The sequence below is a fragment of the Aspergillus piperis genome (genome assembly GCF_003184755.1).
Source record: "Aspergillus piperis CBS 112811 unplaced genomic scaffold BO85scaffold_13, whole genome shotgun sequence".
NCBI classification, from domain to species: domain Eukaryota; kingdom Fungi; phylum Ascomycota; class Eurotiomycetes; order Eurotiales; family Aspergillaceae; genus Aspergillus; species Aspergillus piperis.
Genome location: NW_020291603.1, coordinates 690,336 through 703,472, shown reverse-complemented (window position 1 = coordinate 703,472; position 13,137 = coordinate 690,336). Strand labels below are relative to the sequence as shown.

Here is a 13,137-nt window from a genome sequence, read left to right as displayed (position 1 = left end):
CGTATCGCGTTTCAAAATGTTTTTCGTTTATTCGGGCGGCGTTTGGTAGGAACGGGAAGATACCAGGCAATGGCAATCGTGATAGACGGTCTGTTTTGTTATTAAATTCGTGGAGCAGACGTTTTGGACGACTCGTGACTTTGCTTGGTACTTGCATGCAATCGTTCGTATTTAGCGATTATTAAATATATGCATACTCGTGCATGCTGAATTCCTTCAGTATTTGAACAAATTCTGACGTAAGATAGAAGGTGCGCTCCTTTCTACTCCGTATATAGCCTACTGCGTGATAGTGCTGTATTCCTACAAAAGCATTGGGACATTGAAACCAATGGCACCCTCTACATGCCAAACCTGATCCGTAACTGTAGTAAAAAAAAAGGTATCCCGCTTCGAGAAGTTCTTTGAAGAGAATATATATACTAGTAATAAACCAAAAGTACTTAAGAATCAAACTCCGGATTCACCCACCCCGGCACGCCCCTCGCTCTCCACGCCGCCCCAAACACATGCAGCGAGATGAACACACCACTTCCACCAGCCACGACGATGAGAGCTTGGGTGGTGAATGTCCAGGTCCAGCCGATTGCGGCTTGCCATTGGGCGATGAAGAACTGTTCATTCATTCATTTATCAATAATATGTTCGTGGTGGTAGAGGGATATTGTTAATTGGGGGTAAGTAGATGGGGAGGGAAAGGGGAACAAACATACTGGATTAGCAAACGCACTGAGATTTAGAAATACAGCGTAGAAAATCACCACGCTGGTGGATTGGAGTGGGTAGGCATCGATGATGTAGCTGCTTGTTACGGTGTTGCCGATTTGAATTCCGGCGGAGACTGTTCATTAATTTAGTGAATGGGGTTAGAGGGGGGGGTGGGGCTTAGAGGAGGTATGGTATTGGTAAGAGATGATGGATGATGAGTGAGGTGAGAGTGGGGGTGGTAGGAGTAGAGGTAGGGGATACTCACATAGGAAGAACGCGACTTGTCCTACCATCCAGTGGTAGGCTTTGTCTATGCTGATGCCCCAGAGGATTAAACCGACTGTCAATTATTTGTATGTTAGACTTGTACATGGAGTAGCAGTACTGGGCTATAGGGAAGTACTTACTAGCAGTCAGAATGATAGCTGGATATGCCAGCCATAGGCGCATCTCTGGGACCCGTATCCCACCATTCCGCTTCGCCAATCTCCCCACGATGGCATCGCTCAATCGTCCCGAGCAGCTTACCTCCGCTACTAAGGTCCCGATCAATAGGCCCAGGAATAGCAAGCCCTGAATGAGAGGCGAATCTGATGCATATGCAGACGGAACCATGGTAATCACAGATAGAATCCACCAGTACCATGTGAATGAGTATCCGAGGACTGCCACGGGGATGACTGGGAAGCGGAACGTGAGGAGGAATCGGGTGAAAGAGGCATGAATGGGTGGATGGGAGAGACCTGGGACGGGACGGAGGTTGAGGAACGGCAATGACTTGGTGCGCTTGATCTCTGCTTCTTCTATACCTGCGTTCGGCTCTGCTGGCTTCTCGGTGGCTGCCATGCGTTGGAGCATCAACGCGCGTGGGTAGAGGGTCTCAGGCATGAGAGCAAGCTCGAGGAGTAGAAGCGCGGCGAAGAGAATAGCGTTGAACCAGTTGATCCATTGGGCGCTGAGGAGATTGAGAATCCCGCCGACTTGGTTTATGTCAGTAAATGGAGGTTAAAATGTTGAAGTGAAGATGGGATTACGTACAGGTTGGACCTAGAAGTAAACCTGAATCTAGAGCCAGGACCCATAATCCGAGTTTCTGACCGCGTTCATAGTCGTAAAAGAGATCGGTGACTAGATCGTTAGCTACTGCTGCCCTGTTCACTTGAATGACTGTTGAAGAAAGGTAGCATACCAACTGCCATTCCCACTGTTGATGAAGGGCTGACTCCGAATCCTTGGAAGAACCGAGCAGCCATGTACCCCCCATATGTGTCTGCCACAGCAGCGCCAACTGTCGCTACGAGTGCAATGACAGTCCCCACAATGAAGACAATGCGGCGGCCGTAGATGTCGCCAATGGAGGACCAGAATAGTGGTCCAAGCGACAAGCCCAGCGCCGGGATTGCGACGGTCCAGTTGACTTGCGAGTAGCTGATGTCATACTGTGATTGTATCTCGGCGAAGGAGGGGACAGTAGTGGTCGTGATGTAGGTGAAAAGGAAGTACCTGTTCAAGGTTAGTGTCTGGGGTTCTCTAGACTGGAGCAAATACGCACTTGAGCATGACAATACCCAGAATCACATGCTTTTGCCAACGGGGCCAGTTGAGCGGATCCAAAGGATCAGAAGTAGGGGTAGGATGGACGTGCGTGCCATGTTGCTCAACAGGGAGGCTGTTGATGTCGCTGGCGGATTGCTTCTCGGAGATTTGGACAAGGTCTGTCTGGGTAGATTTAAGATTCATTTTGCGAGTAGCTATGATCGATCATGGGTAATATTAATGTAGCCCTGAGGCAATGAAGCCAATGCATGGTCCTTTTGACTAAGGTGCATATATAGTCCATGATGAGAGGGGGGTTGACAGGTGAAGTCGAGCAACGCCATTGCTGTACGGAACGATGCTTATCAGTAACAGCCTCAGGCGAACATCGAATCACCATCCTGAAGGATATCTCTGCTGCTTATCATCAGCGGGATGTACTGGGATGGAAGAGCGGATCGAATCAAACCCTGGTCTTAATGGCTGAATTATAGCCCTTCTCGGCCTGGATCTGGCTAAATTGGAAGCGAATCACATTAACCGGTTGGGGTAACGAAGTATATGCTGCCTTGCTATTCTGTTTAGAAGATGTTTATACGTTCTCCCTGACATTGTTTGTTAATATGTGATACCTAGGGCCCTGAGTTGGCAACCATGAGATTGTTTCGGTGCCCTAATTATTCTTGCTGTCAATCATGGTCATAACAAATTTTTGGTAGATTTTCCTTGAAAATCCAAACGATCCAGACCATTGAAGTCGTAGATCTCACTCTATCCCGTCGTCTTTTCTTTCCTTCATCATATTTTGGTCATTGGGGTTTCCCCTCTATACAATAAGCTGCGCCAGCCAGACCTCATCATTGGAACTATACTTGGCGGGGCACAAGTAAATCCGATTACAAGACAGTAGCGTTTGCAGCGCGTACTGGATAGCCTCTTGTTAGCAATCAAGATAAGAAACTCATGTTGCGTAAGGGATAGACATCTCGATCTATAGATTTGGGCATCAAAGACCTAGACAGTCTTCGGACTTGACAATGTGATGTCAGTCCCGACATCTCGGTTCGATATCGGATCATACAGTAGAAGCAGACATCCAGTGTTGGATATCCCCCACGCTCGTCCCAAAAAGGTGAATATCTTGAGAAGAGGAAGCCCCGCCTCTGAATCAGTCTGCGCTGACATGCAGCTCGACTAAGGTCTCCTGGTGGGTCAGTGATCCGGATCTGGATAAGCTCGTGGTGGATCATGTCGGTGGTCTGCACGGTTGCCACTTGAGTAACAGACCGCTTCTATCGGTCGAGGCAAGGGGCTATACTGTGCTGTACAATGTGTTCAAACAAGACCGAGGGTTTTATTATCATAGTTACCCGTGTTGTTCTCTCGGGTTGCCACCAATTCCTTTTTCTTTCTTCAGAGCTTGAGCCCAGTGTGTCTACTATTATTGCAAGATGTACGACTCCCTTCCTAGCTACCGAGAGACTACTTCCGCGCACTCTCACGGGGAAGAACATACGCCACTACTTCCCAAGCAAGTCGACGCCAACCATGACTCCAAGATTTCGACGTTATCGATTCCCTGTCCGGTCGAATTTGTCCGGCTGTTGAAAGACTCCATCCCGGTCATTCTGGCATACACGCTGCAAAACAGCCTGCAGACCACCTCTGTGTTGATTGTGGGACGGATCTCTCCTGAGGATCTCGCCACCACGGCCTTTTCACTCATGTTTGCCATGGTCACAGCCTGGATGATCGCCTTGGGCGGGACCACCGCACTAGACACACTAGCCTCGTCAACCTTCACAGGCAGCTCGAACAAGCATGATCTCGGCATCCTGTTGCAGCGGGCCTTTTTCGTCCTCGGGCTGTTCTATGTCCCCATCGCCATGCTTTGGGCATTCTCGGAGCCTGTATTTCTCTTGCTTGGCCAGGATCCGCAGCTCTCGAGAGATAGTGCGCGTTTCTTAACTTGCTTGATCCCTGGCGGTCTGGGATATATCTACTTTGAGGCCATGAAAAAGTATTTGCAAGCCCAGGGTAAGTCGTTCCCCGACGTGCTGCTTTCCCAGGAATCCCTGCTAATCAGAAGATGCAGGTATTATGCGACCTGGGACGTATGTCTTACTGATAACGGTACCATTCAATGCATTTCTCAATTACCTGTTCTGCTACACCTTTCATATGGGGTTGCTCGGTGCGCCATTTGCAACAGGCATTTCCTACTGGCTGTCCTTTGTGCTGCTAGTATTGTATGCCCGGTTCATCGCCGGCTCCGAATGCTGGGGCGGCTGGTCGCGCAAAGCATTCGAGAACCTCGGAACTTTTGCCCGATTGGCCTTTCTGGGCGTGGTGCACGTAGGCACCGAGTGGTGGGCCTTCGAGATCGTAGCGCTAGCAGCCGGAAGGCTGGGAACAATTCCGCTGGCGGCACAGAGCGTCATCATGACCGCAGACCAAGTGCTCAACACAATTCCATTTGGTGTAGGAGTTGCTACGTCTGCGCGAGTGGGGAGCCTGCTTGGATCCCGGGACACGGCTGGTGCATCGAGAGCGGCCAATACCGCGGCCTGGTTGAGCATGGTGCTGGGGGGTGCCGTGTTGGCCGTGCTTATGGGGACTCGGTACGACTTCGCAAAGATGTTCAACTCCGATGAAGGAGTTGTACAGCTCACTGCGGAGGTTCTACCGTGGGTGGCGTTGTTCCAGATCGCCGATGGACTGAACGGTAGCTGTGGAGGATGCCTTAGGGGCATGGGAAGACAGCATATCGGTGCGCTAGTCAACCTGGTCAGCTATTATTGCGGTGCATTGCCTCTCGGTATTTGGTTGGCTTTCCATGGCTGGGGATTGAAAGGACTTTGGGTGGGACAATGCATCGCACTGTATCTTGTGGGGGCACTGGAGTGGGCAATCGTGGCCTTCAGTAACTGGGAATGCGAGGTCGATAAGGCGTTTCAGCGAATGGATATTGAAGACCGGTTAGAGGTTGAACACACCACCAATGGTGCCACGACAGTCGTGTAGTGCAGATAGGTGTAGGTTAGATCAAATATGAAGCCTTCCAAACCCCGCTCAGGGTCTCTATCTAATATCTCTAAGAGGAAGGTGGACAGAGTTTGCTTGGTTAGCCTTAGAGTTGGCAGCCCTTTCTTCAATTCTCAAGCGAGAACGATGTCGGACGCTTATCGTGTTGTTTTATTGTCTGTCGATTCAGTGTTTCGAGTTCGGCCGTCCCCACGTCACAGAATGAAGATCAGCGTTGCTGATAAGAAATGCCGGCCGCTATCTCCGTGGAACATCAGCACGATAAGCCTTGGTAGGGTAGATTAGACTAATGCATGAGACTAGTCTCTGGCTTCTGTGGAATCTTGCTGTCCTGAAGCATCCGCTGTATTCTCCTCCGGCCTTCCTGTTTCGATCGCTCATGCGTTTCGAATTTATACTACGAGCCAAGCATTTGACGTTGGCCCGTGGAACAGATCTCGCTTTCGCATAGTATCCACAACAGCGACCTCTCGAGAGATAATGAACATCTGATGATGTCGTACCCCACTCAATCTCCCAGGTTCTCCAATTATTCCCCAGTTCTGGCAAGTCGTGGGAGAAGGAAGCAATAGAGTGTCAAGTTCCATACTGTGAGTGGACCTAGTCAGATATTCAGTTCCCGAGTATAGACATCGGATAGTCACATCATCAACAGCGACCATGCCGTAGGTTTTGTCATTCTATCCACCTACACTGCGCGTTAGCATGCATGCTGTAAATTTCGGTGTAACCAAGGATCGCCGAAGTAAAAGGACAGGCGGGGGACTGGAAGGAGAGATGGTTGGGGAAGCCAAGTAGCTGAGCTGCAGGTGGGAGCATATAATCATCCCCTCCCTGCAGAGCCTGCCTGGAACATCATCGCTCTCAATTAAAGTAATTTTGTGCCTTTTTCCACAAGATATCTCCAACATGTATCTTTCAGTTGTGGGCCTACTTGCTCTCTTAGGCATCGCAAATGCCCATGGCGGCCATGACCAAACTCCTCTGGCTGGTCCGCACCAGAGGTTGTGGTACAACACACTCCCTGGAGATGGTGGCACACAGGTGAGTGAACCTAGCTCAAGTTTGTACTTATCCATTGGCTGACAATTCAGGCCGACTCTGTCTTCTCTGGTATCTCTACTTTCGGTCGTTTGCCGTACTTTCCTTGTCTTTCCAGCGAAGCCGAGAGGTATGATATTGCATTCATAGGTAAGTCACCATCTTAAAAGTACGACATTCCAGTAACAATCCCTGATATCTGATTAGGTGCTCCTTTCGACACTGGTACCTCATACAGACCCGGAGCTAGGTTCGGACCTAGTGGCATCCGGCAAGGATCTCGCCGTCTTAATCTCTAGTATGCTATACCCTGCCATGACTATACCCAACGGCGATGACGCTCATCATTACTTCTCCCTAGTGGCGGATATAATGTTCCTCTGCAAGCGAACCCTTTTGTTAGCGACATGAGAATCCTGGATTGCGGAGACATCCCTGTTACGTCGTATGGCACCCACACCACGGGAGAATTGGCAAGATTCTGATGCAAACAGTTATGATAACGCCTGGGCTATCCAACAAATTGAAGAGGGCCACAATAGTGTCCTAATGCGCAAACCTTTCACCGATGCTGAGAAGTATGGGCTCTCCAAGGCTGGAAAGACCCTTCCACGCATCATTACCTTAGGAGGAGACCACACTATTACCCTGCCCTTGCTGCGCAGTATAAACAGGGCCTATGGACCTGTCACTGTTATACACTTTGACAGTCATCTGTATGTTTGTCTTCTGTAGTCGGAAGAGCCAATGCTCACTGTCTCCAGGGATTCTTGGAAGCCAAAGGTTTTCGGCGGCTCACCTAGTCAGGTTGCCGCCATTAATCACGGCACCTACTTCTACCACGCTGCGATGGAAGGCCTGTTGAAGAACGATACCAACATTCACGCCGGTATTCGTACTACCCTTTCTGGTCCGTCTGATTACGATAATGACGGATACTGCGGATTCGAAATCGTTGAGGCAAGAGAGATTGATACTATCGGTACGCCTGCACAAAGATCTCCTATTTACCATGCTAATGTACGGTTTCGCAGGAACGGATGGCATCATCAAGAAGATAAGGGAGAGGGTGGGTACTGAGAACCCTGTCTACCTCTCCATTGACATCGATACTCTTGATCCTGCCTGTAGGTCATTTCCAGTAATTCATTCCCACGACTTTCCTGACAATAGATCTAGACGCACCGGCAACCGGAACGCCCGAAACGGGCGGCTGGTCGACGCGTGAGCTCCGCACTATTATTCGGGGATTGGATGGATTGAACTTCATCGGTGCAGACATTGTTGAGGTTGCTCCTGCTTATGATACGAATGCTGAGCTTTCTACTATGTATAGCAACCCTGCACGACGCTATTCATGACTTAGTACTGATGCATATGATAACAGGGCTGCCGCTGACGTCCTCTATGAGGTTCTTACCATCATGGTGAAGAAGGGTCCATTGTCCGTTGGCCGTTCCGATGAGCTGTAGTCGATGGACGCTGCGTTGGAATATTGCCTGATCGCTCCCGCAGTTATTCCATCCGTGATACCAGGATTGGGCGCTTGATAGTATTGCTTTGCAGTTTTTTGTATGGAGTGGAGGATGATATCAGAGAAAGTACATATCCAGGTGTAGAGGTCTAGTGAAACAACAACAATTGTCTATACATGTTATATCTCCTGGAGAACTGTATACTTATGTTGCCACGGGTCTTTATTCACATATTAAATGATCGATAAATACCCGCAGTGCAAAACAAGATAGGGGTACTAAGCCAGTAGGCCAAACATGATCACGTGTGAAATGTTGAGGCTAAGACACGTGCATGTCTCGAATTGACTGCGTTCATCTGAAGGGTTTCAGCAACATCATCGGAAGCATGGGCAGATATTGGAACGCACAAGCTATTGGACAATTCCATCACTCAAAAAAGCAAGGAGGTATTCACCTGAAGGTAATCGCCGGAAAAGGGTCCCAGACGAATCATGAAATGGAACAGTTTGACTAGCAGCCAGGACGTGATGTAATTCATCAAGCAGATAGAGTCCGATGGCTGATCCATCGACTGGGCTGCTGAGGTCAATATATTACACACAGTAGGATCTGCGTATCAGAGCCGTTGGTTCGTCCACCTATACAGAATCTTAGCACGTCCGGTGGCCAGGAATATCATTAACATTCGGGGAAACAACGCTCAGGCACTACTATGAAACAGACGAGAATCCTTTCCACATGTAGCAGACGTCGCCTGCATCGAAGTCACGCTTATAGAAACAATGTTTGACGCTAATCGCACTGACGTATGTGAGACAAGCTTACTTCCAGATTGGATATCATGACAGAAGCGAGGGGAAAGCTTAAGGGCGCCGCCTGCTTGAACAGGCAATAAACATCAGCCCTGTGCAGTTATGATCCACGGTTCTTCAAACCCCAGAATGTCTAGCTGCCCATCCTTGAAATTGCTGACATCTACAGTTTAAGCACACCTCGATCTGTCATTCCTTGATTACTATCTTTACAGTTCTATAGACTACACCTTCCGTTCTTTACATCACAGAGTCGCCTATGGAGATCCCTTGCCTGAGTCCTGCAGTTGCAGACGATATCGTCCCCGATCTAGCCCAGATATTCAATGACAACCCATTCAAGTCATTGAGAGAACAGAAAATCAGCGTCCCTGTTCTCTGCGGTCCGCATGAGCAAGGTCCCACCGACACCCATATCAACATCTTTGGGCAGGAGTTCCGAACGCATTCCAGTTTGATCAAAGAGCACACTGGAATCTGGAAGGAACAACAGCACGGCGAGTATGCTGAGCGCCGCGGACACTACTTCGAGGCGAGGACTGAGAAAGATGGTGGTTGGGGGATCTACCGGAAGGGAGCGGTATGCTGAGTCGCTACATGGCGTCCAATATTCGCTGACAAGGTGGCATTAACTCCGCAGAAATACTACCGTGATTATCCCGAATTGCCGGATGAACGCATCCCGAGCGCCATTGAGTCTTTCCATTGCTTCCTGCAAGCGCTGTATCTCAAGCCTGTACCATACGTTGGGATCAAAGGATGGCGGAGGATGGTGTTGCTGGGGATACGCTTCCAGGCAGTGCCTCGAGTGCGAGAATATATCGAGAAGATCATACTTCCCTGGACGCTTACGTCTAAGCCCCTGCTTGGTCTCACTGAGGATATCCTCGCCTATACTAAGATGGCACAAGACATCCAGTGTGCCCAGCTCTACCGCGAATGCCTCATTCATCTTGTCGGAATGGCGCAATACTGGGGGCGGAACGAGTTTCACAACGCAGAAAATATACTCACTCCCAGTGCATACGCTTCCTTAATTCGTCACGTCGGAACACAACGGCAGCTTATTGAGAAAGCGGATGTCGCTCTCCACACGTTCATTCGGACTTTAGCAACGCAGAAGCCGCGGCGCATACCGAACTTCCTGCTCCGGCAGTTTACAGACACGGTGAATAACATTACCGGTCTAAATGGGCGCAACATGAACTCGCTGGGTTATTATCAGCATATACGCTTGGTACTCAACGATATGCAGTTGAGATTACCACGGGGCTCTACATACAACATGTGTCATAGACTGTGGCAATTCATTGGATGTCTGTGTGTGAATGGTCTTCTGTATACGCAAGATCAAGTCAAAGGCTACCCTGTCTGCATATCGCCTACGGATATCGAGCTACCATGGGTGCTTGCCAACGCACGCGAGGCCCAAGCGGAAGAGGAGCAAGTCCCAGACGCCATAATGGAAGTGGAAGGGTAGCAGGATAACACGAATAACGCTGGAGGTGGTCATTGAGGAACAGAAATGAGAATGTCATAGCGCATACCTCGTATCAAGATTATTGGATAGTGCAATTTCTAGTAGCAAAATGCCAAAGCGTACTTACAGTGTCTTATCTGAGTACCCACCATGTTGTCATCCACCGTTCGATCTCGATCTCGATCTAGCGGTCCCCTTGCATAAGGCAACGCCACTTATGAAACGATGAGACTGATCGCATCTTATCTAGATCAGTCCCATCGTTTCACAAGTAATCATCCGCCAGGGATGGATTATTGCCTAGGCTCCTAGTGACTACTAATTAGTCAGTTGCCTTCCCTGGAAACAATATGCCTCGTTGCATCACTCATCACTCGTATATTCTCCGATAGATCTATCCACTTCAACGGTCCTTCATCACTTCATCCCTCCGATACCTATGGCCTATGCACGTAAGCACGAATTTAATGGCCCCTCAAAATAGATCTATCTCCTCACTACCAAGCATACTACTCGATACATCCTATCTATCCATCCATCCATCCATCCATTTGATATATGTCCTATCATCCGCCCGAGCGTTACCAAACATAAACTCAACGCAGCCCCCCCTCCCCCTTACTTGCATAAACCTTATTATTACTCAAGTAGGCAGCAAGGTACACACCCACACACACCCTTTTGTGCAGATGCAGCCTTGCTTTACTTCCTTCCTCCCGTTAAGAAAAAAAAAAGAAAAAGAAAAAGAAACGCAGGTACGTACAATCTACGGAAATGCAGTAGTTCATAAAGAAGCTACATACTCAACACTACTTACTATGTCTTTATGAGTAGGATTATTAATAATACGAACACTCGATACGAGGCCTGCCAGTGGCCACTGAATGCGACGTGACAATGTCGATCGTCGGGGAGGGGTGAAATTGAGTTTCTTTATCTTTTTAGAGTTCTATTCTATCTAGTCTAGCCTGTGTACTGTCAGGATAAGTAAGTAGGTACTAAGCATTAGAAATGGTTGAATTGTGAAAAATAGGTATGGATCAACTGAGCGCAAGTGTGGGTGTTGGTGTGTGTGACAAGTTCACAAAATCGTGCATGGTTATTATGCAGGTTTCGGTTTTGAGTTTGGAAGTTTAATATGGATAGGCAGGTTAAGTATCCGTAGTTATTATTTATATGCTATCTATGACTTGGGTATAGTCTATATCCGGTTGATTTCAACCCTTTCCTTTCCCATCATGATGTCTCCCTGTAAGAATATCATCTAATAGTGTATAAGAGTATTGGAATGGTGCCGTGGATTTGAACCATACAAAAAGCAATAGAATGCTTTCCATTGGGTCGGTGGAGTGAAGAAGTGTGGTAGTAGTGTAGTAGTCCGACGATCGTTACTTTGCTGGAGATATAACCGGGTGCGTGCCGATTCTCGGGTGAGGATCGGCCGTTGGAAATTTCAGGGGGAAGGCCAATTAGATAGGTAGTAGTCAAGGTGCCATTGGGATAGGCGGGTTGGGAGAGCGCTGTTTGGGTTATTATTTGGCTTGTTGGTTATTCAGGTTATTACTTTGTAGTATTAAGATAAGTGGTTTTGTGGAATAACTATGTTGGGTGTACATATCTTGTTCAATGAGGATGGTTATGTGTGGATACCGGCTGATATGGATCCCGGATTTATAGTATATACCGCAAGGAGCAGTCGCCCGTGCTCATGATCCATAGGAAAAGATTTGTGAACACATATTTCTCTCCCCATTGGGACCAATAATTCAAGGAATAACGAGCCTAAGGCTGGTCCTTATCCAGATAATTCGGAGAGCGTACGAGCATCACCAGAATGGTGCAGTATCTACCTCAGGGAACAATTTTCGGTCGGATATCCCTTTCCCCTATCCCATTGGCAATAACAGAGCCGTTGAATCCTATTTTGTGGGTTATAGTGTTATTGATTGATAGATCGGTCAATCGGCTTGGCTAGAGATATAGGAGCATCCACTTCTGTTATGAACAGGGCAGTCGGATTATGCTGCTTTTATGCCCCATGTGGGTAATGCAATTTCACATCGTTGTATATGTCTACAACGAAGTTAGATGTTATGTGGATCCCTATATAGAAATTGGAATGATTGGAGGTATTATGGTATGAGTATTGGTTTAACTCAGTGGTACTTACTAGATGAGTGTAGTAGGGATTAGTTAGGACGTTGTCTATGAAATATATTTTGTCGGGCTTGTGCGGATTCGCATGCAATGAGAATAGTTTGCGATAAGTATCTAAATCTGTCATTTTAGTTAAGAGATGCTAACTCCTGCCAATGTCTTGTTAATTAGTGTTGGATGCCTTCATGGATGAGAAGTCCGGTTCCTGACCTGTATGCACATAGTGTATCACAAGATGAGAGTCAAGACATATTGTAGCCCCAGTAAAGGCGAAAGTCATCAGTATTGATTGTTCGACAAAATCAAAGCCTCTCGTGCCTGATCGGGGTTAGTACACTCATCCTGGCAGATGGTTGTACAAAGTAGCCTTAGACACCCAAACACACTCAGCTTCATCTCAAATAGTCTCAATGCATCCTCGGCCCGGATTAGCATGAACTATACCTTACCGAGTAGTGAACAAAAGCGACCATCGCCATAGGCTAGGTAGACGCGAAATTGGAGCGATCTCGCAGTTTGATTTCTAATGTCCCTACGGAGTATATTTATAAAACTTACTTTCTTTTTCATCTGCACATGTCGGCCAATGACCGACAGATATGAAGTATGCCAGGTGTGAGCTTAGTAGGTAGGCGGTTGGTTGATAGATCATCCAGGGAACTCCAAGGCGTCCATGATCCATGATCCATGCCTGGGGTCAGCTCCCACGTTCCGGTCGGGGATACTGAAAGTGCCTAATAATGGGGAACCGGATTAATTTCGTAAAGTGATGCTGATAGGCGGCCGGAGGAACTTACGTATCCCGACCGAGATGAAGGATGCCAGGCGCTATCATTTTATCACTCATCGAGCAATAGCCTGCTAGCTAAAGACAGATGCC

At 48.0% G+C, this 13,137-nt stretch overlaps 4 protein-coding genes across 4 annotated transcripts; 3 read left to right on the top strand and 1 right to left on the bottom strand.

The window, feature by feature from the left end:
• Positions 1-422: 422 nt before the first annotated feature.
• BO85DRAFT_497789 (putative MFS transporter) lies at positions 423-2,448 on the bottom strand (the record flags this gene model as incomplete). Its single annotated transcript, XM_025664005.1, has 7 exons — positions 423-614; positions 714-841; positions 974-1,048; positions 1,116-1,688; positions 1,747-1,836; positions 1,898-2,211; positions 2,261-2,448. 7 exons carry the CDS (start codon positions 2,446-2,448, stop codon positions 444-446), a joined length of 1,539 nt encoding a protein of 512 aa, XP_025514165.1. The 3' UTR covers positions 423-443.
• Positions 2,449-3,695: 1,247 nt separating this feature from the next.
• Positions 3,696-5,290, top strand: BO85DRAFT_479160 (MATE family efflux transporter; the record flags this gene model as incomplete). Its single annotated transcript, XM_025662936.1, has 2 exons — positions 3,696-4,281; positions 4,340-5,290. The coding sequence occupies 2 exons, from the start codon at positions 3,696-3,698 to the stop codon at positions 5,266-5,268; spliced, it is 1,515 nt and encodes a 504-aa protein (XP_025514164.1). The 3' UTR covers positions 5,269-5,290.
• A 908-nt stretch (positions 5,291-6,198) lies between these two features.
• BO85DRAFT_470003 (agmatinase) lies at positions 6,199-7,802 on the top strand (the record flags this gene model as incomplete). The annotated part of the gene is made up of 9 exons (XM_025662361.1): positions 6,199-6,333; positions 6,384-6,480; positions 6,538-6,628; positions 6,692-6,775; positions 6,825-7,046; positions 7,095-7,312; positions 7,365-7,457; positions 7,510-7,660; positions 7,718-7,802. The coding sequence occupies 9 exons, from the start codon at positions 6,199-6,201 to the stop codon at positions 7,800-7,802; spliced, it is 1,176 nt and encodes a 391-aa protein (XP_025514163.1).
• Positions 7,803-8,879: 1,077 nt separating this feature from the next.
• BO85DRAFT_375117 (uncharacterized protein) lies at positions 8,880-10,100 on the top strand (the record flags this gene model as incomplete). The annotated part of the gene is made up of 2 exons (XM_025656155.1): positions 8,880-9,200; positions 9,261-10,100. The coding sequence occupies 2 exons, from the start codon at positions 8,880-8,882 to the stop codon at positions 10,098-10,100; spliced, it is 1,161 nt and encodes a 386-aa protein (XP_025514162.1).
• Positions 10,101-13,137: the final 3,037 nt, after the last annotated feature.